The 26,686-nt window shown below is 44.3% G+C and overlaps 1 protein-coding gene across 2 annotated transcripts in view; it reads right to left on the reverse strand.

Moving 5' to 3' along the window:
- The window catches only part of micu2 (mitochondrial calcium uptake 2), a 736,923-nt gene that overhangs the window by 182,169 nt on the left and 528,068 nt on the right, over positions 1-26,686 (reverse strand). For both annotated transcript variants that reach the window (XM_072476850.1, XM_072476849.1), the window contains exons 4-5: positions 21,275-21,306; positions 12,497-12,572 (exon numbers count right to left, since the gene is read on the reverse strand). In XM_072476850.1, the coding sequence (XP_072332951.1) occupies positions 12,497-12,572; positions 21,275-21,306 (108 nt within the window). The remainder of the gene's footprint in view (positions 1-12,496; positions 12,573-21,274; positions 21,307-26,686) is intronic.

The following is a 26,686-nucleotide window of genomic DNA, read 5'->3' on the forward strand; positions in this document are numbered from 1 at the left end:
AATCCTGTTGTCACAAAAATTACTCCAGCCAATTAACAGGATAGGGTATAGAAGTTTGTATTTTAAATTAAAGCAATTCCCTGCAGAATATTAGTCAAGAGAAATCTATTAACCTAGAAGACCAATTTAGTTTTCAACAATACACTGAAGCATGATTAAAGGAGCTCAATTAAACAGACATAGAAACATACATATAAAATAGGAGGCCATTCGGCCTTCGAGCCTGTTCTGCCATTCATTATAATCACGGCTGATCATCACATTCAATACGTTATCCTGCCTTCCTCCCATGTCCCTTGATCCCCTTAGCCCCTAGATCCATATCTATTTCCTCTTTGAAATCACACAACGTTTTGGCCTCAACTATTTTCTGTGGTAGGGAATTCCATAGATTCCCCACTCTCTGGGTGAAGGAATGCCTCCTCACCACAGTCCTAAAAGGTTTACCCCTTATCCGCAAACTAGGACTCCTAGTTTTGGACTTCCCCACTGGCAGAACATTCTTTCTGAATCTACCCGGTCTACTCCTGTTTGAATTTTATAAGTTTCTATGAGCTCCCCTCTCATTCTTCTAAACTCCAATGAATATAATCCTGACCGACTTAGTCTCTCCTCATATGACAGTCCCGCCATCCCAGGGATCAGCCTGGTAAACTTTCACTGCACTCCCTCTACAGCAAGTACATCCTTCCTCAGATAAGGGCACCAAAACCGCACACAATACTCCAGGGGTGACCTCACCAATGCCCTGTACAATTACAGCAAAACATCCCGATTCCTATAGTCAAATCCTCTTGCTATGAAGGCCAACATACCATTTGCCTTTTTTACTGCCTGCTGTACTTGTACTTTCAGTGACTGACGGTCTCACTGAGTATCCACATCTCTCAATTTACACCCATTCAAATAATAATCTGCCTTCCTATTTTTGCTACCGAAGAGGATAACCTCACATTTATCCACGTTATACTGCATCTGCCATGCATATGCCCACTCACTCAGCCTATCCAAATCCCGCTGAAGCATCTCTACATCTTTCTCATAGTTCACCCTCCCACCCAAGTTTGTTCCTTCATCCAAATCAATCATCTATAATGTGAACAGATGGGGTCCTAGCACAGATTCCTGCTGTACCCCACTAGTCACTGCCTGCCAATCGGAAAAAGACCAATTTATTCCAACTCTTTGCTTCCTGTCTGCTAACCAGCTTTCTCTCCATAGAACATAAAATATTACAGCGCAGTACAGGCCCTTCGGCCCTCGATGTTGCGCCGACCTGTGGAACCACTCTAAAGCCCATCTACACTATTCCCTTATCGTCCATATGTCTATCCAATGACCATTTGAATGCCCTTAGTGTTGGCGAGTCCACTACTGTTGCAGGCAGGGCATTCCACGCCCTTACTACTCTCTGGGTAAAGAACCTACCTCTGACATCTGTCCTATATTTACCCCCCTCAATTTAAAGCTATGTCCCCTCGTGCTGGACATCACCATCCGAGGAAAAAGGCTCTCACTGTCCACCCTATCCAATCCTCTGATCATCTTGTATGCCTCAATTAAGTCACCTCTTAACCTTCTTCTCTCTAACGAAAACAGCCTCAAGTCCCTCAGCCGTTCCTCATAAGATCTTCCCTCCATACCAGGCAACATTCTGGTAAATCTCCTCTGCACCCTTTCCACACCTTCCTATAATGCGGTGACCAGAATTGCACGCAATACTCCAAATGCGGCCGCACCAGAGTTTTGTACAGCTGCAACATTACCTCATGGCTCCGAAACTCAATCCCTCTACCAATAAAAGCTAACACACCGTATGCCTTCTTAACAACCCTCTCAACCTGGGTGGCAACTTTCAGGGATCTATGTACATGGACACCGAGATCTCTCTGCTCATCCACAGTGCCAAGAATCTTACCATTAGCCCAGTACTCTGTCTTCCTGTTATTCCTTCCAAAATGAATCACCTCACACTTTTCTGCATTAAACTCCATTTGCCACCTCTCAGCCCAGCTCTGCAGCTTATCTATGTCCCTCTTTAACTTGTAACATCCTTCTGCACTGTCCACAACTCCACCAACTTTAGTATCATCTGCAAATTTACTCACCCATCCTTCTACGTCCTCCTCCAGGTCATTTATAAAAATGACAAACAGCAGTGGCCCCAAAACAGATCCTTGTGGTACACCGTTAGTAACTGGACTCCAGTCTGAACATTTCCCATCAACCACCACCCTTTGTCTTGTTCCAGTTAGCCAATTTTTGATCCAAACTGCTAAATCACCCTGAATCCCATGCCTCCGTATTTTCTGCAGTAGCCTACCGTGGGGAACCTTATCAAACGCTTTTCTGAAATCCATATACACCACATCAACTGCTTTACCCTCATCCACATGTTTGGTCACCTTCTCAAAGAACTCAATAAGGTTTGTGAGGCACGACCTACCCTTCACAAAACCGAGTTGACTATCTCTAATCAAATTATTCCTTTCCAGATGATTATACATCCTATCTCTTATAAACCCTTCCAAGATTTTGCCCACAATAGAAGTAAGGCTCACTGGTCTATAGTTACCGGGGTTGTCTCTACTCCCCTTCTTGAACAAGGGGACAACATTTGTTATCCTCCAGTCTTCTGGCACTATTCCTGTAGACAAAGATGACTTAAAGATCAAAGCCAAAGGCTCAGCAATTTCCTCCCTCGCTTCCCAGAGAATCCTAGGATAAATCCAATCAGGGCCAGGGGACTTATCTATTTTCCCACTTTCCAGAATTGCTAACACTTCCTCCTTATGAACCTCAAGCCCTTCCAGTCTAGTAGCCTGAATCTCAGTATTCTCCTCAACAACATTGTCTTTTTCCTGTGTGAAAACTGATGAAAAATATTAATTTAGCACCTCTCCTATCTCCTCGGACTCCAAGCACAACTTCCTGCTACTGACCTTGACTGGCCCTACTCTTACCCTAGTCACTTGTTTATTCCTGACATATCTATAAAAAGCTTTAGGGTTATCCTTGAACCTACCTGCCGAAGACTTCTCATGTCCCTTCCTGGCTCTTCTTAGCTCTCTCTTTAGGTCCTTCCTAGCTAACTTGTAACTCTCGAGCGCCCTAACTGAACCTTCATGTCTCATCTTTACATAAGCCTCCTTCTTCCTCTTGACAAGTGTTTCGACTGCTTTAGTAAACCACGGTTCCCTTCTCGACCACTTCCTCCCTGCCAGACAGGTACATACCTACCAAGGACACGCAGTAGCTCAAGACACTACCTGTAAGCCCATGCGCCTTAACTTTACATAGTAATCTGCTATGTGACACCTTATCAAAAGCCTTCCGAAAGTCTAAATAAGCCACATCCACCAGTTCTCCCTAGTCAATTCTACTAGTCACATCTTCAAAGAATAAACAAAAAAACAAATACTATTAAATTAAATAAAACTAGTAAGACCATGCTTGTCAGTATTTAAATGGTAATAGAAAGAGCACCACTTCATCAAGGGGCTGGTTTAGCACAGTGGGCTAAACAGCTGGCTTGTAATGCAGAACAATGCCAGCAGTGCGGGTTCAATTCCCGTACCGGCCTCCCCGAACAGGCAGCGGAATGTGGCGACTAGGGGCCATGTTCTATGTTCTAATCGAAGTTTATTTTGACTGATGACCTTTACCTAATTCAACTGAAGTTGGAAGCCAAATAAGCAGCAAACATTACATCCTTCATATGCTTATCACTCTGTTACCACCACTCTTAGGACAGTGCCTTGTGGGCAGCACGGTGGCTCAGTGGTTAGCATTGCTGCCTCACGGCACTGAGGTCCCAGGTTCGATCCCGACTCTGGGTCACTGTCCGTGTGCACATTCTCCCCGTGTATGCGTGGGTTTCACCCCCACAACCCAAAGATGTGCAGGGTAGGTGGATTGGCCACGCTAAATTGCCCCTTAATTGGAAAAAATGAATTGGGTACTCCAAATTTAAGAAAATAGAAAGTGCTTTATGCTGTGTATATTTACATAGATGCTGTCAACACTCGGGTATCTTGTCCAACCGACACTGTGTAAGTCCAGATTGACTTTGACAAGCTATTTACCCATGGGCATCATACCCAAGCCAATTCTCATCCTCACCTGACATCCATATATTTGCACTTTCCTTCTGCAGCCTCAGAATAGAGACATAATTGCATTATTTCCCCAGCCGATGCCACTATCTAACCGTAGACCACCATTCAGAGCTGGAACCATCCCAGACAGTGTAATTTTGCAACATACTACACTATACACTTACTGGGTCCTTCTTATTTTAATTCTAATAAAGTAGGAACATTAAACTAATGCGATATCTGACACATCTATACTGTCCGTACCATTTCAGCACTTTTAAACTGAGTATGTTAAAGCTATTAATGACTCCCGGGTGCGGGGGGGGGGGGGAATTAGACTAGGAAGCTTTCTTTTAAGGTTCCACAGTCCAGAATTAATTCTAGAATTCTGCTGTGAGTAATTTGAAGTCCATTTGGTGCTCTGAGAGTTTGGGCAAGACAAGTAAATATCCTTGTGAAGATCTAAAGCAGACTGCATGTCGTACTGATAGCCCAATGTGCAAAATTGTTTAGTTTAGAACATGAACTAATTGGTCTGTTCTTTATGCAACGTCACATGGCCACACAACCAGTGCCACCCAGCTCCTCTGCCCAAGGAAAGGAACAATTTGTGTGCTTACGTTAGTGAAAGAAATGTACAAATGCCAATTGTGTCCATTACGACTTTAGTGGGCTTTTATTTCAAATAACCTTTGGGTAGTAATGTCGAAGGATTTTCTTTTGTGTAGAAGGTCCCAATTAGTTGCATTGGTTGCAAGGGAGTTAATGCAGAAAATATGTATGAAAATGTATTTATTTCACATATGCAGTACTCACAAGTTCCCACAAGATGGCAGATAATGTACATTTTACCATTCAACAATTTGCATTGCATCTCATGTATTTAATGGCATTTTGTGTTCACAAAGCCTTAGTAGTAGCAGCGACACAGGTTTAAAGAGGAATTTGTGGCTTTTCTTTAAGTTTATCTTTGTTGAATGCCAAAAGACTGCAGAATAGAGATTGGAAGAGTCTGAAAATTCAGAAAATGTAACACAATTTAAATATATAATGTCGGGCTTCTGAAAGGTATTTTCTCTCACCCGAGTGTCCTCTAGAATGCAAAACCTGCCTTCAAAAGGCACAATCAAGCAATGCTTTGGAACATAACTATCCCTCGATATATTTGCGAATGGTAATTTGGGAAAGCTTGCATAAGATAGCTGAAAATGAGTTTACCACAAAATAATTATTTTAAATCACATTACCAAACTCCCAACTCTCAATAACCCTATGTTGCATGACCGAAAATTCTTTTCAAAAAACTGTTCAAGACTATTTTCTAGTTAGATTGGGCTACAGTGATCATTTCCTTGGTAAATCTCAAATAGACTCATTCAAACCATGCCCAGTACCTGAAGAGCGTTTGCACCCAAAGGACCCAGCTTAATTTCTGCAGCCTCCTGGAAGGCCTGAGTGAAATTAGTGCAAATTCCAAATGGTGATTAATTTAACCCAAGGCAAAGCCAGTTTTGTGGGTGGGGCCTACTTCTAGCACAGCGTTTTTAAAATTTACTGCAAAATATCACAACATTTGAAATTAAAATCAGCGTTATGTGTTTAGTGGGTTTAAAAGCTCATTGCAGGAAGAGGAGTGAGGAAGACGGGGAGTTCCTCGGGTTGTGGTTGACAAGAATTTAAAAAGGGAAATAGTGCAAGAGAACCAGAAGATCCTGGAGGCATTTAGCAGGTGTAGATTCTTCATTATTTCTTCTGTAATTTGCTTGTTCTCTTCACCAATGTGTTTTTGCTGCAGATTTGCAGAATTTCTAACACGTTTGCCTTCAGCTGACAGCACAATATATCTTTTTTTGCAACCAAGTAAGAATGCAGGAAAGTGTAGCGAGTTTTGTAATTAGTTATAAATAGCCATGGCGTCATGGCGGTTTGATCACATTGTAATGGTTGTTCAGTTGTAGATTAGGGACCTTATGCCTTTCATGAAGTTTATTAGTAAGGTGGGGCAACAAGAAAATAGCGTTAAAGTTGATCAGTTAGTGGTTCTCCTTCTTCGGCGATCACTCGCTAACAAGTATGATTGTCCATCTAAAAAAAACTCTGAGTTACCGGTAATGGGTTCTGTGGGCTCTTGTATAGCTGATGAGCCCGATCCTGAAGCCGCATCTCCTGTTTAATGTGGCCAGGTTTGGTGGCCTGGCAGTGGTTCCGTGGCAAAGTTTGAATGCAGCAAAGGGTAGGCATTCTCCATACGAGGCAGAGACATTTTGTGGGAGTTGTCCTGCACTTGTTGCAATGCACCTTTTAACATCCAGCTGACAGTTGGTCTAGAAATAAACTAGAATGATTTCGGACCCTGATGAAATCCTAAAAACAACAAAATCCAATGCTGGAACCATAGGGTGGAATTCGAAGGATGGCGAGCGACACCTAATGTGCAACCGCCGACTCTAAGTCTTACAGACATTTAATGCTCACTTTGAACATTGATTGGCAGTGGGCGGGACTTCCACCCGCCCTACAAAAAAAGTCCCGTCATTGGTTGACAGCTCTTCAATCCAGCCAGGCACAATGCTGCAGTGGCCAGAAGTGACACTGCAGTGCTGTTCCTGGAACTAAGTGGGCGATTTACCGGCCTCGTGGTGCCCGGCTTGGTGAGCTTTGGCCTCTCACAAGCTTTGGGACGCGATCCATACAGCTCATTTAAATATGTTTGCACCGGATTCTCCCGGCGCCCGGGAACTAACAACCTCTCCATCGGACTGAACAACATTTAGTGCCGATCCACACAAATGTGGACCAGGCCTAACAGCACCTGGGCAGCCTCCCAGGCCATTGGAGACCCCTAGTTGGTCGGGGACAGAGCAGGATGGCACCCTGGCTCTCCCTCTAACACCCTGGCACGGCCAAGATGTCCTGGTGGCAGTGCCAGGGTGGCAGAGGTAGTGCCAGGGTGGCAGAGGTACTGCCAGGGTGTCAGTGCCAGGGTGATGCTGTCATAGATTGGGGCCTGAGTTTGCCATGCCCATGAAAGTGGGAATGAGGGGGATTATGAAGGGTGGAGGCGTGAATGGCAGGTATGAATTGGTCTCATAAAGGTTGGGGGGAGTTTACGGTGAGAGACCTGAAAAGGGGGGCCCTCAGCAAACCCATAACAGATTGTCCTTGTTTGGGTGTGTGTGAGATAATGCCGATATGAGTGAGGATTGACATTGCCCGTGGGTGGGGGTTGTGGCGGACCCTCAGGCTTACTTTGGGATCGGGGGGCCCTTTCAATATGGCGCCCCGATCTCGGAGGAGCCGATCTCACCGGCGAGTTCAGCTCCCCAGTTCTGAAAGCATTCTAAGTGTGGGCTTGACCGGGGTGAAACTCTCCAAGGCCCATAAAAATGAATAAGTGTGCTCGAATAATTGTGTGGATCTCAATCAAAAAGTTGGCGGGAAACACCCTGCCAAACACGCCCAAAATAACTCATAGAATTTGTTTGGTTGAATTCTGCCTTAAGTGTCTGGGGGCTCCCGGGGTAGGAGGGTAGGAAATGCCCTGGGAGACCTGGAGAGGAGTGATAACCACCTCGGGCGGTAGTCCTGGAGCTCCAATGTTCCAGGGGGAGGGCGCCCCAACACTGTGGCGCCACCCGCCCCCCTTCACTTTCCCACTCTACCCGCACCCACTTCCACCCATCCTAAAAATTGAGGCTGGGTGGGAAGTGGTCATTAATCGCCGCTTAAGGGCCTTAATAGGTGAAAAGGTGGGGGTGGGTTTCCTGCAAGAGGCCCTGCCCACTCAAGTGCGAAATTGCATCTGGGTTTGGGTGGGCGGTTTCCTGGAGAGAATCCCATCCATTCACTTTATCCAGCCTCAGAACTCGCCTGGGGCGAGTGTAAAATACTGCCCCATAAGTTCGAAGAAATTTGAGCAGCCCATTGAGCCTGCTGTGCCATTCAATAAGAACATACTTGATCTGACTGTGGCCATATCAACCCTTTTCCATTGCCCCTACCCCCTCCCTCTCCCCATCCCCTGAATAATCTTGGGCTCGACTCCTTTGTACATCAAAAGGGCACTGAATACATTAAATGATCCAGCCTCCATTACTTTCAGTGGAAGAGAATTCTTGAGAGACTCTGACAGAAGAAATACCTCCTCATGCCATCTTAAATAGGAGACCTCTTATTCTGAAACTGTGCCGCCTTGCTTTAGATGACCCACAAGGGAAATATCCTGTCAAGCCGTCTCAGAATCTTATATATTTCAATAAGATCACCTTTCAATCTACCAATGAGTATTCGCCCAAACTACTCAACCTTGCTTCATGGGACAACCCCTTCATCTGAGGAATCAGCCCAGTGAAAATTCTCTGAACTGTTTCCATTGCAAACATATCCCTCCTGAAGCGACGAGACTTAAGCTGTGTACACATACTCGAGGTGGAATCCAACCAATGCCTGTACAGTTATAGCAAGACTTCCCTACTTTTATACCACTTACAATAAAGGCTAACATTCTGTTTGTTTCCCTAATTATTTGCTGTACCTGCATGCTAAGATTTGGTGATTTCTGTACAAGGACTCACTGGTCTATAGTTATCGGGGTTGTCTCTACTCCCCTTCTTGAACAAGGGGACAACATTTGCTATCCTCCAGTCTTCTGGCACTATTCCTGTAGACAAAGATGACTTAAATATCAAAGCCAAAGGCTCAGCAATCTCCCCCCTAGTTTCCCAGAGAATCCTAGGATAAGTCCCATCCGGCCCTGGGGACTTATCTATTTTCACACTTTCCTGAATTGCTAACACCTCCTCCTTATGAACCTCAAGCCCTTCTAGTTTAGTAGCCTGAATCTCAGTATTCTCCTCGACAACATTGTCTTTTTCCTGTGTGAATACTGATGAAAAATATTCACTTAGCACCTCTCCTATCTCCTCGGACTCCAAGCACAACTTCTCGAGAATAGACTTCTTCATGGTGGGAAGTTGCTATTGGCTGGGGTTAGGAGGTCCGAGTATTCAGCAATAGTGATTTCGGACCATGCCCCGCATTGGGTAGATGTGGTTTTGGAGAAGTGGATGACCCAGAGGCCGGGGTGGAGAATGGTGTGGGGTTGCTAGGGGACAGGAGGTTTTGCAATAAGATCGGGAAGGTGATCGAGGAATAAGTGGGGTTTAACTGCTCGGAGGAGGTTTCGCAGTTGGAGGTTTCGGAGGCTCTGAAAGCAGTAGTGAGGGGGGAGGTGATTTTGTTCAAGGTAAGGTGACAAGTAGGAGAGAGAGGAGCACCAAAATTGATAGAGATGCTGGAGGTGGATCGGAGGTACGTGGGGGACCCGGACCCGGCCCTCTTGGCCAGGAGGGAGGAGTTTCAGGCAACGTTCGACTAGTTGGCCACAGGGAAAGGGTGCACCAGATGAGAACGGTGAGGGGGCGGTCTATGAGCACGAGAGAAGACAGGGTATATATTGGCCCGCCAGCTCCAGAGGGAGGCGGCGGCGAGGGAGATAGTTCAGGTGCGAGATAAGCTGGGGAAGCTGGTGGCGGCCTGGAGCAAATCAATAAAGTATTTGAAGAGTTCTATAAGAAGTTATATAGATCGGAGCCACCGGGGGAGGAGCAAGAGATGAGGGAGTTGCTGGACGGGTCAGAGCATCCGAGGTTGGATGAGGAGGATAGAGAAGTCTTGGAGGGGCCGGTAAGGGAGCAGGAGGTGGAGGCGATTGGGAGGATGCAGGCAGGGAAGGCAGTGGGACTGGATGGGTGCCCAGTTGAATTCTATAAGAAATTTAAAGATAAGCTTGCGCCGTTGATGGTGGGAATATTCGAGGATACGAGGATTGGGGGTGTGGGTGGGGAGGGGGGGGGGGGGGGGGGGGCGGGTGATGGAAGAGGGATTGTGGTGTGAGGTGCTGCGGAGGGTGAATGCCTCAAACTCATTTTCTAGGTTGGGGTGATACAGTTGAAAGTTGTACATAGGGCGCACCTCACAAAGTCGAGGATAAACCGACTGTTTGAGGAGGTGGAGGATGTATGTGAGTGATGTGGGAGGGGCCCCACAAACCATGTTCACATATTTTGGTCCTGCCCTAAGCTGGGAAGGTTTTGGCGTGAGTTATTTAGCACAATCTTGGGGGTCTTGCAGACGGATGTGGAGCCCGAGTTGCAGGTGGATGCAGGGATGTTTTAGACTTTGCCTCATTTATCGTTCGTAGGCAGGTCCTGCTGGGATGGAGGTCAGTCTCTCCCACCCTGTGCCTCAGCGTGGCAGGGGGACCTGCTGGAGATTTTGACCCTGGAGAAGGTGAAATTTGAGCTGAGGGGGGTCAAAGAGGGGTTCTACAATTCTTGAGGTTTGTTTATTGTGCACTTTCGGGAGTTGGTTGGCATTGAATGTTGAGGGGTGAAGGGAGGGGATGTGGGATTGGGCAGGGACTATTTTCTCTTTTATATTGTTGGAGTTGTTTTGTTTCTGTTTCTCTTTTGTATGGCGAAACTGATGAAAATATGGTGAATAAAAATATTTTAGAAAAATAAATATATCACCGTTCCTTTACTGTTGCTGGGTCAAAATCCTGGGACCCCCCCTCCCTTACAGCACTATGTGTGTACCTACACCTCAGGGACTGCATCGATTCAAGAAGGCAACTCACCACCACTTTCTGAAGGGCGACTAGAAATGGGCAATAAATGCTGAGACGCTCACATCCCGTAAATGAATTTTTAAAGAAGCACCTAGCCAGGAATTCTGTCACAGTTCCCCAGGTGTCCTCTCAGCTGACTTGAATAGGCAATGCTGGAGGATTACGGACGGCTTTGGGTTGTAATAGTTCTTTACTTGATCCCGCAAGCTCGTTGAATATTTTCGTGTCGGGGCTGCAGTGTAAGTTAAACTCTTAATAATGCTGAAAGTCAGGCCCTGCATGTTGTCAAAAGGATTACTTTATGTCTGTCATCCCCTTCTATTCCATTGGCGTGGAAGAAGTAATGCATGCGTTCGGCATACTGGGGCCAGTCCTCCACATCCCCATCATAAGGCTCGAGCTTACCAAACCAGGGTATTTCCGGGCTTTTCTTTTTGCTTTGTTTCTTGCCGGAGTTGTCGTCAGGGAGTTTCAGAAAGACTGCTCAAAATCCTGTGTTTGATCCTTGTTGCCAATGTAATCATTTTAGGAGGCACAGAGTGAAAGACCAAACTGTTTTATATTAAACTCAAAATGAAGCCTCTACCACGGCACACAAACTAACGTCCCAGCCCAGGGCTATCGGAAGCTGCCAGTACGGGTCATAGAGCTACATTTAAAGGTCCCGCTAACGAGGGCCAGCTGGTGGCACTCCACCTGCTCACCACGGGAACTCGTATTCTACGAAGCCCAGGGGGAAATCAATGCGTGATCCCCGTGGTCCTTGTGAGGGCTATCACAGTTTCATAACCACTGGTCTCACTCTCAAAGTGAATGTGAAATGCCAACCGGTTATGCTGACTCTTACTTAGGGGAACTTTACTATGCCATCATTAGAGTTAATGATATGACCACTTTATCTTGCTGGCATCAACCACAAAAAAGTGTATTTACTAATCAGTTAAATGCTCTTTAAAAAAAATATTTACAATTGCCAAACAGGTACATTACAGTATAAGTGAAAGCTTGGACCTGTCCTTTGGGAAAAAGTCTGATCTCAATGGCATTCTACATCTTGTGTGTGTGCCAAAGGTGCTGAATTGGACTGGGGTACCTTTTGATCATGAATAGAAACGTGAAATTAATTGTGCATACATTAGAACACCTGACCTTGGGTTGGTTAAATTAAAATTTAAACAAAAGACAAATACCATAGATTTTGCATCGAAGTAGACCTGGCATACAAGGACATGTTCTTGGCCGCATAAATTATATTTTTGAATATACTCAGTATACAATTTAATCTCTCCTTTCAGTGAGGACATTCTATATTTGCATTAGTAATCAGGCCTCAATTTTCCATCCCACAAATTAATATTTTACCTACCGATACTTTATACCTGGGTGCAAGGGGTCAAGCAGGGAATATGGGCTGTGTTGCGAAGATGTGCAGGAGGTCAGGAGACATTCACACAGAGCAGACCCCGCGTGGTGAACGATAAAGATGGCAATTACCCAGACACAAACACGGTTCATTTTATACTCGGATTATAAATTGACCCCTGCTTTTGGAGGGTTTGTTTTTGAGGTTTCAAAGGTCAACTTACAACCCAATAACTGCAGCAAAATACACTTGAGAAATAAATGCGGTCAATGTAACCAGAACCAATTTTAAACATAAATTCTTAGCTGTCAGCAAAAAGACCTGCTTGTCTTGATGATAAATCTTTGAGCACAGATCTCCGGGTGAATGATTAAAGATGGAACATTTCTAAATATTTAAACATACCTTTATCATTAAGGTCTCTGAACAGATTTGTACTTTGTTTCACAGTTGCAACTTGTGCCACCATTGCATCAATTTCCTGCAGAAGAAAAAGCAGTTTGGGTGAGTGTAATTGGGGGAAGAAAGTATCATAAATATAATTCTTATAGTTCTCTAAATACTTTTGATTGTGTTTTTATTTGGAATCATGTTACTGGCTACTGAAGGAATTCACTGAGCAGGAAAGGATAAGCATGTTGAACTTTTTACATTTAACGAGGAGCAATAATGAGGAGCGGGGGGGGGGAAGATTTTAGAGTCCAATATTAAAGATGAGATTGCGGAGTACCTTGTATGATAAAATAGGACTGAGTCAGCACGGCTTTGTCAAAGGGAGGTCATGTCTAACAAATCTGTTAGAGTTCTTTGAGGCAGTAACAAGGAAGTTAGACAAAGGAGAACCAGTGGACATAATTTATTTAGATTCTCAGAAGGCCTATGACAAGGTGCCCCATAGGATACTGTTAAATAAGTTAAGAGCCCAGGGTGTTCAGGGTAAGATCCTGACATGGATAGAGGATTGGCTGACTGGCAGAAGGCAGAGAGTGGGGATAAAGGGGTCTTTTTCAGGATAGCAGCCGGTGACTAGTGGTGTGCCTCAGGGATCTGTGCTGGGACCACAACTTTTCGCATTAATGATCTGGATGAAGGATCTGAAGGCACTATTGCTAAGTTTGTAGATGATACAAAGATCTGTAGAGGGACAGGGAGTATTAAGCGATCAGGCGGGCTGCAGAAGAACTTGGACAGGCTAGGAGAGTGGGCAAAGAAGTGGCAGATGGAATACAACGTTGGAAAGTGTGAGATTATGCACTTTGGAAGGAGGAATTTAGGCAGAGACTATTTTCTAAATGGGAAAATGGTGAGGAAATCAGAAGCACAAAGGGACTTGGGGGTCCTTGTTCACGATTCTCTTAAGGTTAACGTACAGGTTCAGTCGGCAGTTAGGAAGGCAAATGCAATGTTCGCATTCATGTCGAGAGGGCTAGAATACAAGAGCAGGGATATACTTCTGAGGCTGTATAAGGCTCTGATCAGACCTTATTTGGAGTATTGTGAGCAGTTTTGGGCTCTGCATCTAAGGAAGGATGAGCTAGCCTTGGATAGGGTCCAGAGGAGGTTCACAAGAATGTTCCCTGGAATGAAGAGTTTGTCGTATTAGGAATGTTTGAGGACTCTGGGTCTGTACTCGTTGGAGTTTTGAAAGATGAGGGGAATCTTATTAAAACTTACAGGATACTGTGAGGCCTGGATAGAGTGGATGTGGAGAGGATGTTTCCACTTGTAGGAAAAACTAGAACCAGAGGACACCATCTCAGACTAAAGGGACGAACCTTAAAAACAGAGATGAGGAGGAATTTCTTGAGCCAGAGGGTGGTGAATCTGTGGAACTCTTTGCCGCAGAAGGCTGTGGAGGCCAAATCACTGAGTGTCTTTAAGACAGAGATAGATAGGTTCATGATTAATAATGGGATCGGAGTTATAGAGAGAAGATTGGGGATGAGAAAAATATCAGCCATGGACCGATGTGGCCTAATTCTGCTCCTATGCCTTATGGTCTCTCTACCTCCCCATAAAAGCAGTGTCTTACATGGTCAAAATTCTTTCAAATGAAACCAAAATCCCATGAATTGTGTGTCAGCACAAACATGTTCGGTCTACTCACTGAGATAAGGATGAATCATCAAGTGTTCTTTTATGTTCCGGTTTATTCAGTCGTAAAGTACAGGTACTGTGCTACTTACATGGCTTATTTTTAGATCCTTTTGTTCAATGCAAAGTATTGCTTCTTACAAAAAGGGGTGTATGCATGGGACATGAGAAGGAGACTTCAGCAAAAACATATCTGGGAACCTCTCTGTCATAATATACACCAGTATATCATGGTATAGACACACACACTGATGGTCCACACAACAAGACCAATCAACACACACAACACCGCAGCCAATCACCAGTTAGAGCACACACACTATAAAGACAGAGGGCATCAGAGTTCCCGCTCATTCGGGATGCAGCCTCCTACAAGGACAGAGCTTACAGCTTACAGCACAGATCCTCACCATGTGCTGAGTGCATAGACTGGTTCGGACAGGCATAGGTCTTTAGTTTAATCTAACATCGTGTTAACCCACAGTGTTCAACAGTTTCTAACTTAATAAAATAGTGTTGCACTATTTTAAGTGTTGGTGGCCTGTATGTGTTCCACGGATCCAGAGCACCCAACACATCACTCTCTCTCTCAGGCAATTTGTTGAAACTAAATTGACTGAGTTCCACCCCATATGAGTTGACACATATGTTAACAATAGAACAACCAATTAAAAGCATTTCTCCAAGGCACAAACTAGTTAAAACACCATAATTCAAACTAACATTACACATTTATTACAGTATTACTTCCAGAAATTATTTTGCATTAGTGCCTGAGGGTCGTGGTACTGTGTAAAGCACCCTGTTGATATCACAAGGTGCAGCTGCTTTTCAATTCTGCCTGGTTTCTGGTTACTATAGATCATCCACTGGTTGGACAAGACTAGAAAGTGTGAAACCCTTTCACTGTCAGGATGGAGCATTCTGCCCACTTGCTGTAGAAGTGGATATCATGTACCTTGTAAAATCTTCTTTAATTTGGAATGATGTGTACTGTGCATATACCATAGATATAAAGTCTGAACTGATTAGTTCTTGAAAAATCATTTGCAATGCATACGTGTAGAAAAAAAGCTGTACATAACGTTTTATTAGGTAGAGATTGGACTTCCTATTCCCGTGCTGTACAGAAACCTAAGCAGCAAATGGCTTGAAGCTAAACTGAAACTGAATTATTCTCCCTCCTAAAAGCTATCATTCGGAAGGGTCCATGAGAGTAAAGGGGTGCAGGTGTTGTAATGATATGTATATAGGCACAACACTAAAGAGTTAATTATTACATCTCAGTGTAATGTAAACACTAGGGGGCACCACCAGTTCCCAGTATAAATATCAACGCTCAGGAAATCTTGGGTAGTTTAGTGGTTAGCAGAGGAGAGAGATAGATCACAACTTGAGGACTAGTTAGGTTAGCGAGAATTAGCACATGTACTTTATTAGTTAATACTTAATCATAGATTATAGTTTAACAGACTCAGTCAGTACTTTATTAACAGTTACAACTCAGTAGAGTGTGCAAACTCAATTTAATTTAATCGTTATTCAATACACCAGTTTTGCTTCTAGTTCAAGATTGTTGGTTTCTTGATCATCACACCATCAGACTATTCTGGATCACGAGGCAAAGAGTAACGCCATATTACCACAAAGTGTAATATAACAGGTGTTATATGAGGAGACCCATATGACTTAAAAGAATAAAAATCAGAGTGTTGTGGGTTCAATCTTCATACCTGGATTTGAGTATATTATCCAAGTTGATATGTCAATGCAGGGATGACAGCTATTTTGGCAAATCGGAGAAGCTGGGGCTGTTCTTAGAGGAGAGAAGAATGAGAGTGTTATGAATGTGAGGTGTTATAAGATAATTATGTTTTGGATGTCTCTGTATTTCAAGGAGAAATGGAGAGTCATGTGATCTGCTATGTTTGAGTCTGATAACAAGTCTGTGTGACTTAGTTATCATGGGAACAGAGGGGGCTCGGAAGGCTATTGAAATGTATGTGTATGTCACTCTTGAAAACAACGGCAAGAGCAGTTGGGCCGAATGGGAACAAATTTTCTCAAGCGTTTTTTTGGACAGAGAGGGGTTTGTTAGAGAGAGAAAAGATTGCAGCTAGTGTGGTTAGGGCAGTGATGTACTGCCTTTCTGTGGATTAGGCTAGGCCAGTGCTGGAGTGGTTGGCACCGCGCCAACCGGTGCCAAAGGGCCTCCGCCAGCCGGCGCGAGTTGGCGCATGCGCAGGAGCTCCAGCATGTTCTGGCTCATGCGCAGAACCGCTGCCGTGTTTCCTGAGCATGCACAGGGGTTTTCTTCTCCGCGCCGGCCATGGCGGAGCTTTACACAGGCCGGCGCGGAGGGAAAGAGTGCCCCCATGGCACAGGCCCGCCCACAAATCGGTGGGCCCTGATCACAGGCCGGGCCACCGTGGGGGCCCCGGATCCCCCTGCACTCCCCCCCCCCTCCCCCGAGGGCTTTGCAGGCCGCCCTCAGAGCCAGGTCCCGCCGGTACGGACCTGGTCTAATCCATGCCGGCGGGACTGGCTGAAACCGGGCGGCCGCTCGGCCCATCGGGGACCGGAGAATCGCCGGGGGGAGGCAGGGGCCACTGCCAACGGCCCCCGACCAGCGCGGCGCGATTCCCGCCCCGCCAAACAATTGGCACCGGATAATTCGGCAGCCGGCGTCAGAGCGGCAGGGCGGGATTTACCCCCCCCCCCCCCCCCCCGGCGATTCTCCGCCCCGGCGGGGGATTGGAGAATCCCGCCCATGATCTCTGGTCAAGGAGATGCATCCCATGGCAATCTAATGAATCCAGAAAACTCGTCCAGGTGTAGCTGGAGGGAAGGAATCGCCAGGAGTAGGCCTCACTGCTGGACGTTGGTCAGGACTTCTCTGGAAACTGAGAGAAGCACCTTCTGACTGCTACTCTACATTATGGTTTGAAGAAATGGGGAGGAGCAAACCCAGTGGAGGCTGGCAGTGATCGTGGGCTGGTTCCTGTAAAAACAGATATTCTGTCGAGAGTTAGCAGTAAGTAGGTGGGTTTTCGATCATGTTAAAAAGTTAAAGGCGGGATATCTTTTCTGTAGTTGAGAGTAATATCAAGTTAATGTTGCCTTTCATAAATTGCAGTAAAAATCTCTTGCTGTGAAATTCCTTCAAGTCGGTCACTAGGAATTTAAAGTTATCAGTCTCTATGGGGAACTTCACAAGAGGAGATTTGATAGACGTGTTCAAAATCATGAAGCATCTGGACAAAGTAGATCAAGAGAAACTGTTTCCCTTGGCGAACGGGTTGAGAACTAGAGGACATTGAGTTGAAAAGCAAAAGAACCAATGATGACATGTTGTTTAGTGAGTAGTTTGATCAGAAATGCAATGAGAGTGTGGTGGAGGCAGATTCAATTTTGTGTAGCGAGTGGTTAGATCTGAAATGCATTGAGAGTGTGATGGAGGTAGATTCAATTGTGGCTTTCAAAAGGGAAGTGGATAAGCACCTGAGGAAAAAGAAAAAGTGCAGGGTTATTGAGAAAGGGCAGGGTCGATCTTGCAGAGAGCTGGAACTGACACAACGAGCCCCCTTCTGTGCTGGAACCATTCAGTGACTGTAAGCTGCAGTTCTGACTGGCATGGTGGCAGATTAAATGATCGAGCAGCAACTGTTACTTCAAATGAAACGGGGAACCATCTTTAGGGTTAAATTCCAGATGAATCAGGATACCAAATTCCAGATGAATCAGGATACCAAATCAAACATGGTTAAATTATGTTTAATCATTTAAAGAAGTTAAAATTCACATGTACTAATTTTAATTGACATTAATTGATTTTAATTAAGGAAAAGGTTACAATTGGGACTGAGCACAATCTACTGCATATGTCTTGTGCATGGGGTGGGGGTACTCTTGTTAAATCAAGGGTACTCAGAAAATACAGAGTATGTGTGTGCTCTCAGCTACGTCACTCAGATCTCTGGGTGATGCCATTAAAAAAGTTGCCAAGTTGGGAGTTATTGATGGAGCATGGGAGGAGTCACCAGAATGGATTTCTGCTTTTCATTGACAGCCTGGTCAATGAACGCAAATTTGGATGGCTGTTTTTAGAAGGTTCCAGAAATTCCTCGACCTGTCCTCAGAAAACACTTTCCCTGTTGCTGGGTTTCTCATGTTGGCAAAAAACTGAAGTACAGTCACTCAATTTGCGATGGTACGATATTAAGGGTATGCCAAAATTTAGGCTCTTTTATGTGCTTATTGTCCCGTTAGATCGGACAGAAAATAAATATGTATCACCATCAGCCTGACTACTGTATAAAATTATTATTTTTTCTCTGTTTTCCAAAATGGACAATTGCTGGGCTGATAAATTAGCTCCAGCTGATCACATGCTAGCTTCTAATACCAATAATAATCTTTATTAGAATTCAGAATGTCCAATTCACCTAACAAGCATGTCTTTTGGGACTTGTGGGAGGAAACCGGAGCACCAGTAGGAAACCCACGCAGACATGGCGAGAACATGCAGATTCTGCACAGTCCGTGACCCAAGCTGGGAATCGAAGCCAGATCACTGGAGGTTTCTGAGTAGTTATAAAGCAAACAAAGGTAACACGTCATGGAACGTAACACCCTTTTGCATTGCAGAAATATTTCAGTCAAGCCAATACAATGGTCTCTCGCGGACGAGAGGCAGTCTACCCCAGCTAGTTATGGACAAAGGCACCTGTTTTCAACTCCTAATCTCCTATCTGGTGCTAACGGCCAATGTGTTACTGTTCCAACACACAATGTATTTCAGCCAGGGGTCTCATTTCATAACCTAAAACCAGTGCCACATGACTGAGACCTGAGCTGACTGAATTCCTTTAATTAACAAGCTTTTGGAAGTTATAGGCAGCTACTGTTTGACCTCAGGACTCCAGGCATAAGGCTGCGTTGAGTATCATCTTACCATCAAACAGGCGGCAGCTGAAAGACCTCAGACCCTCATCAAATCTCATTCCTGGAAAGATGTACCACCCTGCAACAGCCAACTTCCCCTCTGGATAAATATTTCATTGGACTTTTGATTATTAATTCTGGACACGCGTAAAATCCTCACTTGTATTTTATTGTCACCTGACTCTGATCCTCCTTCCTTTCCCTTACCCCTCTCTATATTGCATGAGTACAAAAGGGGCGGACATTGTGAAACCCCTCGCCCATGTGTGTGTAGAAATAAACCAACCCTTTTTGTTTTATCCTACCACGAATTTTCTGTGCAAGTTATTCATAGAAGATTGGAACACTCCAGATTTGAGGGTTGGGAAAATACGCCACTACTTATAAAGGGGCAAAATCATAGAATCATAGAATGCCTACAGTACAGAAAGAGGCCATTTGGCCCATCGAGTCTGCACCGACCCTTTGAAAGACCAACCTACCTAGGCCCTATTCCCTGCCCTGTAACATCACTTTAAGGGGCAATTTAGCATGTCCAATCGACCTAACCCGCATGTCTTTGGACTGTGGGAGGAAACCGGAGGAAAACCAGGGAGAAAGTGCAAACTCCACACAGACTGTGTCCCAAGGTGGGAATCGAACCCGGGTCCCTGAAGCTGTGAGGCAGTAGTGCTAACCACTTGCCAAACACCTTTAAAAAGCCAAAACACCGTTCTGTTTACAGATGGGTAGCGAGTGGAGAAATCCGGGCATTTTAAATTAATGCCCTGTTCCATTAGTTTGTTATAATACAGCTGCATATCAATTGACATTTGTGTAACTGTGGTCAATAGAAGCGTGACCACAATTAACTCAGTTATTTAATGCTGACAGTAACTGTACTTGGGACATGTCTTTATTTGTTGGCAGTAAAGTAATCAGGTATTAATTTTGTTCCACACCGCCAATGCATCAGCTATCAAAGACAGTGTTGAGACTGCCTATGGACGTGGCAACTGGTTCCACCCTACGAATCTAAACCCAAAGCGAAAGAAGAGAGATTGGCAGTTTTTGGGTAAAAAATGATTTACTTAAATGTTTGCGCTGATTGACTTTTTCAATGATGTCAGCTGTTAGAAGGAAATAAGTTGTATTTATATAGCATCTTTCACAATCCCAGAGTGTCCAAAGTGTTTTCCAATGAATGATGTACTTTTTATGTTGTAGGAAACGTGGCAGCCAATTTGTCCACAGCAAACTCTCAATCTATTTGCTATCGATGTTGATGGAAGGATAAATATTTGTCAGGAGACCAGAAAGAACTCTTCTGGTTTCCTTTGCAATAGTGCTATGGGATGTTTAGGTTCAGTTGAGGTGGCAGGCAGGATCTTGACTTATTTCCAGACAGGCCAAATTTAGAAGACATATAATGGCATAGATAAATAGTTCAATATTTTGCCAATTTTACTTTTCAACTGTTTGATCAATAATATTCAATTACTTGTTACAGTAACTTTCTGTATCAATTTTAAAGAATGTTCTGGTACTTGGGGCTTTGGAGCAAGAGTAGGCCATTCGTCCCTTCAAGCTTGCTCCACCATTCAATTTGATCATGGCTGATATGCTTGTGATCTCAGCTCCATTTGTCCTGTCTGCCCTCCATAACCCTCGACTCCCTCGCCTGACAAAAAACTATCTTACTCAGCCTCGAATAAATTTAAAGACCCAACCTCCACTTCCTTCTGGGGAAGAGAATTTCACACTTAAAATGAGGGGAAACAAATTATTTTCATCTCTTGTCTTAAAAGGGAGACCTCTTATTCACAAACCCACTGTATGCCCCCATGTTCTAGTTTCCTCGACAAGAGGAATCACCCTCCTGATCCAGCCCCCTCAATATCTTATATATTTCTTTTTTTTTTAATAAACATTTTATTGAGGTATTTTTTTGGCATTGTAACAGCAACAAAATCAACAATGTACAATAAGATCACTTCTCATTCTTCTAAACTCTAATAGATACTGGCCTAACCTGCTCAACCTTTCTTCACTGGCTAAGCCTTCATCCCAGTGGTGATTAAAGTAGTGGAAGTAAGCATCTTATTGATTTGATGGAAAATAACATTAAATCAAACCTGATTACCGGTGCTTGTATGCATGGCTCACCTGCTTTGTTAATTTCCTTTTCTCCATTTTACCTGGGGGTAAAATAAAATAATATTTAGCCAAATGTGTAAACATAAACACAGCATAAAGAGACTAAACAACAAAGTAATGGTTAGTCTGCTGAGAGGATGACCTAAAAAATAAGCAGTGTGCAGTTTTAATCGCTACCTCAGGAAAAATAACATCTAGATTTAGACAAATCACCTGGAAACAACTGAATTTGTTTCTAGATTCTGTCTCACCAACTGCAGTGATGAGAGATGGACTTTATCAGTTTGTCAGTTAATATGAAACACTGCAGGCTACATATAAGAGCTAATGCAAGTCGGTGACCACTTTGGGTATGACATTGTTAATGTTCCATTAAACTAGACTTAATTAGCCCTTCCTTCAAGAACACACAATTTTTCAAAATATTATGTATACAGCAATCTTCGTCCTGTTATGAATGCACCTTCAGGTGTTGTCAAAAATATAAATAATGGGGCCAACACAACAATGCAGGACACATGAATTTTGTGCAGTGGAATGGAATGTCTCTCCAGGTTGTCTTCAGCCAATGCTTGGCTGTCCTCACCACTAAGCAAGGCAGGAGGCAATGAAGACTTAAGGAAGGAGAAAAGAAGATGAAAATAAATAAAATTTAAAAAGCAATCACTTCTACATCGCAAAATAGTTTCATTAATCTTGAATTTAATTTCATTTTCAATGACTAGAACTAAGAGTTATGGTTTCATATTTCAACTTGCTGTCAAGCTTTTAGTATTTACCAAGGAACAATGCCATAGTTACCAATTACGGGCAGTGTGTCAACCGTGGCTCACTTGGTAGCACACTTGCTTCTGAATCAGAAGGTTCTGGGTTCAAGTCCCACTTTACAGCTTGAGCACAAAAGTCCAGACTGACACTCCAGTGCAGTATTGAGGGAGCACTGTACTGACAGGAGTGCTTTTGTTTCGAATGAGACATCAAGTTGGGGTCCATCTGTTTGCTTGGGTAGATGCAAAAGATCCTGTGGTACTGAGGGAAGAGCAGGGGAGTCTTTCGGTGCCCTGCTCCTTATTTATCAATGATGTGGAGATGCCGGCGTTGGACTGGGGTGGGCACAGTAAGAAGTCTTACAACACCAGGTTAAAGTCCAACAGGTTCATTTAGAATCACTAGCTTTCAGTGCAGTATGAACGCACCTTCCATGGCCATCAATTCTTGGAGTGGGCCTCGAATCAAGCTTCTGGCTCAGAGGTAGGGACATTAGCGGCTGCCCACGATAACTCCCTTACTGGGAGTTTGCTGAACACAAATTGTCTACCGGGTTTCCCACATCACAACAGTGGCTACACTTCCAAAAAAAATGTAGATAGCTGTAAAATGCTGAGACATCTGGTGGTCATGAAAAGTGCCAGAAAATAACAATTCCTTCTTTTTTACAAGGATAACAGTGATGTTGTAGTAGAAAGTCTGTCAAAAGTATGAGCGTTTAAAGAGAAATCAAGGTGAAAATCCAAGACGCATAATGCAAAACTTCACCAGAGTTGAAAAGAGTATGAGCTACATGAGGAAGTGGCGATGCCTAATTGGGGTTTATCAGTCTGGGGTTTATCAGTCTGCGGATCATGGGTTAAAGCGAAGTCTGAAAGAACTAAGGAGCTCGATAGTTGGAAACAATAAGGAAGTCAGGTTTGGTGTCTTGATTTCCACACAAGGATGTAGGGAGGAGAGAAGTCTAGAAGGAATAATAAATACAATGCAAGTCAAAAACAAACTCATTACTCACAAAACCACAATGATTATGATCAATTAGCTTCTTAATTTTGCCTGCAGCGCCATCATTCCACTGTAAACAATACCTTGCCAGTAATCACGAGAGCTAGCGAGACATTTCTGCCAGGTTACTGGACCAACACAACCAAATGAAAGAGGTAAGGGACGTAAACACCAAACTTTCCCACACTGACTAGATAAACTGTTCAACAGGTTTAAAATACAAAATAATGCTCAAAATGTTAAAATTAAATTCATCATAACGTATTTACGGCTGACTAGCATTCAACCTATCTGGCTGCATAACAGCCTGGTATGGCAACTGCTCGGCCCAAGACCGCAAGAAACTTCAGAGAGTCGTGAACAACCGCCCAGTCCATCACACGAACCTGCCTCCCATCCATTGACTCCATCTACACCTCCCGCTGCCTGGGGAAAGCGGGCAGCATAATCAAAGACCCCTCCCATCCGGCTTACTCACTCTTCCAACTTCTTCCATCGGGCAGGAGATACAAAAGTCTGAGAACATGCACGAACAGACCCAAAAGCAGCTTCTTCCCCACTGTTACCAGACTCCTAAACAGCCCTCTAATGGCCTGACTTGGATTGGATTGGATTTGTTTATTGTCACGTGTACCGAGGTACAGTGAAAAGTACTTTTCTGCGAGCTGCTCCACAGATCATTAAGTACATGGGAAGAAAAGGGAATAAAAGAAAATATATAATAGGGCAACACAAGGTATACAATGTAACTACATAAGCACCGGCATCGGATGAAGCATACAGGGTATAGTGTTAATGAGGTCAGTCCATAAGAGGGTCATTTAGGAGTCTGGTGACAGCGGGGAAGAAGCTGTTTTTGAGTCTGTTTGTGCGTGTTCTCAGACTTCTGTATCTCCTGCCTGATGGAAGAAGTTGGAAGAGTGAGTAAGCAGGGTGGGAGGGGTCTTTGATTATGCTGCCCGCTTTCCCCAGGCAGCGGGAGTTGTAGATGGAGTCAATGGATGGGAGGCAGGTTCGTGTGATGGACTGGGCGGTGTTCACGACTGTCTGAAGTTTCTTGCGGTCCTGGGCCGAGCCGTTGCCATGCCAGGCTGTGATGCAGCCAGATAGGATGCTTTCTATGGTGCATTTGTAAAAGTTGGTAAGGGTTAATGTGGACATGCCAAATTTCCTTAGTTTCCTCGTTAACAATACACCTCTGTATGTTTCACCCGATGCCGGTGTTATCTAGTTACATTGTGTACCTTGTGTTGTCCTATTATGTACTTTCTTTTATTTCCTTTTCTTTTCATGTACTTAATGATCTGTTGAGCTGCTCGCAGAAAAATACTTTTCACTTGGTACACGTGACAATAAACAAATCCAATCCAATCCAATCCAACCTCCTTGCAACTTTATCTATTTGAAAGGGACAAGCAATACCCACTTAAACTCTCATTCTTTATTTCACCAAGTCATAGTAGAGACACAAATCCCCGAAGGTGAAAACCACTACTGGGGGGAGGGCATACTGACTGCAGATGTAAAGTCACATGGGAAGTTATTATTAAAAAAAAATGTTTACAAATGTATGATTTTTAAAGTCAGAAATCCTGAATCAACATCTGGGGCGAAATTCTCCGGTATGGGCGTGATGCCCGCCGACTGGCGCCAAAAACGGCGCAAATCAGTCCGGCATCGTGCCGCCCCAAAGGTGCGGAATCCTCCGCATCTTGGGGGGCCGAGCCCTAACCTTGAGGGGCTAGGCCCGCGCCGGACTGATTTCCGCCCCGCCAGCTGGCGCGGAAATGACATTGCCGGGCGGCGCATGCGCGGGAGCGTTAGCGGCCGCTCACGGCATCCCCGCGCATGCGCTGTGGAGGGAGTCTCTTCCGCCTCCGCCATGGTGGAGAACGTGGCGAAGGCGGAAGGAAAAGAGTGCCCCCACGGCACAGGCCCGCCCGCGGATCGGTGGGCCCCGATCACGGGCCAGGCCACCGTGGGGGCACCCCCCGGGGCCAGATCGCCCCGCGCCCCCCCCAGGACCCCGGATCCACCCGCGCCGCCTTGTCCCGCCGGTAAGAGAGGTGGTTTAATCCACGCCGGCGGGACAGGCATTCTAGCAGCGGGACTTCGGCCCATCCGGGCCGGAGAATCGCAGGGGGTGGCCCGCCAACCGACGCGGCGCGATTCCAGCCCCCACCGAATCTCTGCTGCCGGAGAATTTGGCAACCAGCGGGGGCGGGATTCACGCAAGCCCCCAGCGATTCTCCGACCCAGCGGGGGGTCGGAGAATCTCGCCCTGCTCTCTGAACACAGATGACAACTTATTGCACTGTTGTCCCAAACATGGGTAATAACTCAATGCATTTTTCCCCCCAGTCAAGTCTTTGCCAGGGGTCCATAAATGCTTTGAATAAACATGACCTGTTTTAGCCCCTATTCATCAAATGTGTTTGTTATGTTACAGAAATATATCCAAATGATTTAGATACAATATGTACCATGCTCCTTTACAATAGTTTGCAATCAGTAAAGTTTCCCTTCCCACCATTAAATTAATTGCTTTTCATTTTTGAACTACTTCCCCACAAACCTATTAAAAATAATTAACATTCTTTAAATTCTTATCGGAAAAATAATGAATTTTCTCCCCTGTACTAATAGCGCAATGGCGCTATCAATTGCATGCCAGATGCGTCATTCATCACAATTTAAATCTGACAATTACTGCCAGCACTGTCCAGACAAACTTATTATGTTGATATTATGAAAGCGTGACTTTACTAAAACTGGATTATCCACAATCAAGTCATGGCCTGTTACATGCCAGGATTTGTAATGCACTCTTACTTGTAATAAATAGCCGATGGCTCTTACCAGAACAAAGATACCATTAAGCATGATAATCATGTGCAAAAAAGATGTTTTCAAATTTTTCCAATAAGGTGAGTTCCAGTTTGTAGATTCAAGTAGGTTTTCTATTTTGTAATTATTTTAGTTTTCAACAGAACACCATTTGATAATTGCAATTTCCTGATCTTTTAATTTCTTTCGTTGAAACAAATTGGTTGAGACACTTTCACAACTTCTCAATTATGTAAGAGCTCAGATATTGACACAAAATTATTTCAGGCAGTTTCCTATATTGCAAATGTTAAGACTCATTTTTAATAAACATCAGAAGCAATTTACGGATTTTCCGAGCTTACCAGTCTACAAGACTAATAACGAGGAATGGATGAGTTCCATTTGCATTGTTACCACACCGCTTGGGGCAATTGGTACCATCCTGACTACTCACCTCCTATTATATAACAGTCATCAGTCTGGCAGATGTTGGAGAAGATACTTAATGCCATTTTGCAACATTTAAGAAAAGACATGCTGTTATTCATTCACCGAGTTGTTTTTAATTACAGTAACAATTTCAACAGGTCTTCTCAGCACTGCTTTCTCATTGGTAGCTGGTAGGAATTAAAGGCAACGTTGAGAATTTCCCCAGACTCAGATCACTGACTATGAGAATGATATCCTGGATTAGGGCCTGGGTTCAAACATGGACAAAAGAGTTGAACTCCAAAGGTGAGACGAGAGTGACTAACTACCCTTGACATCAAGGTGGCATTTGATAGAGTGTGACATCAAGGAGCTCTAGCAAAACTGGAG

The sequence above is a fragment of the Scyliorhinus torazame genome, chromosome 15 (genome assembly GCF_047496885.1).
Source record: "Scyliorhinus torazame isolate Kashiwa2021f chromosome 15, sScyTor2.1, whole genome shotgun sequence".
Lineage (NCBI taxonomy): Eukaryota > Metazoa > Chordata > Chondrichthyes > Carcharhiniformes > Scyliorhinidae > Scyliorhinus > Scyliorhinus torazame.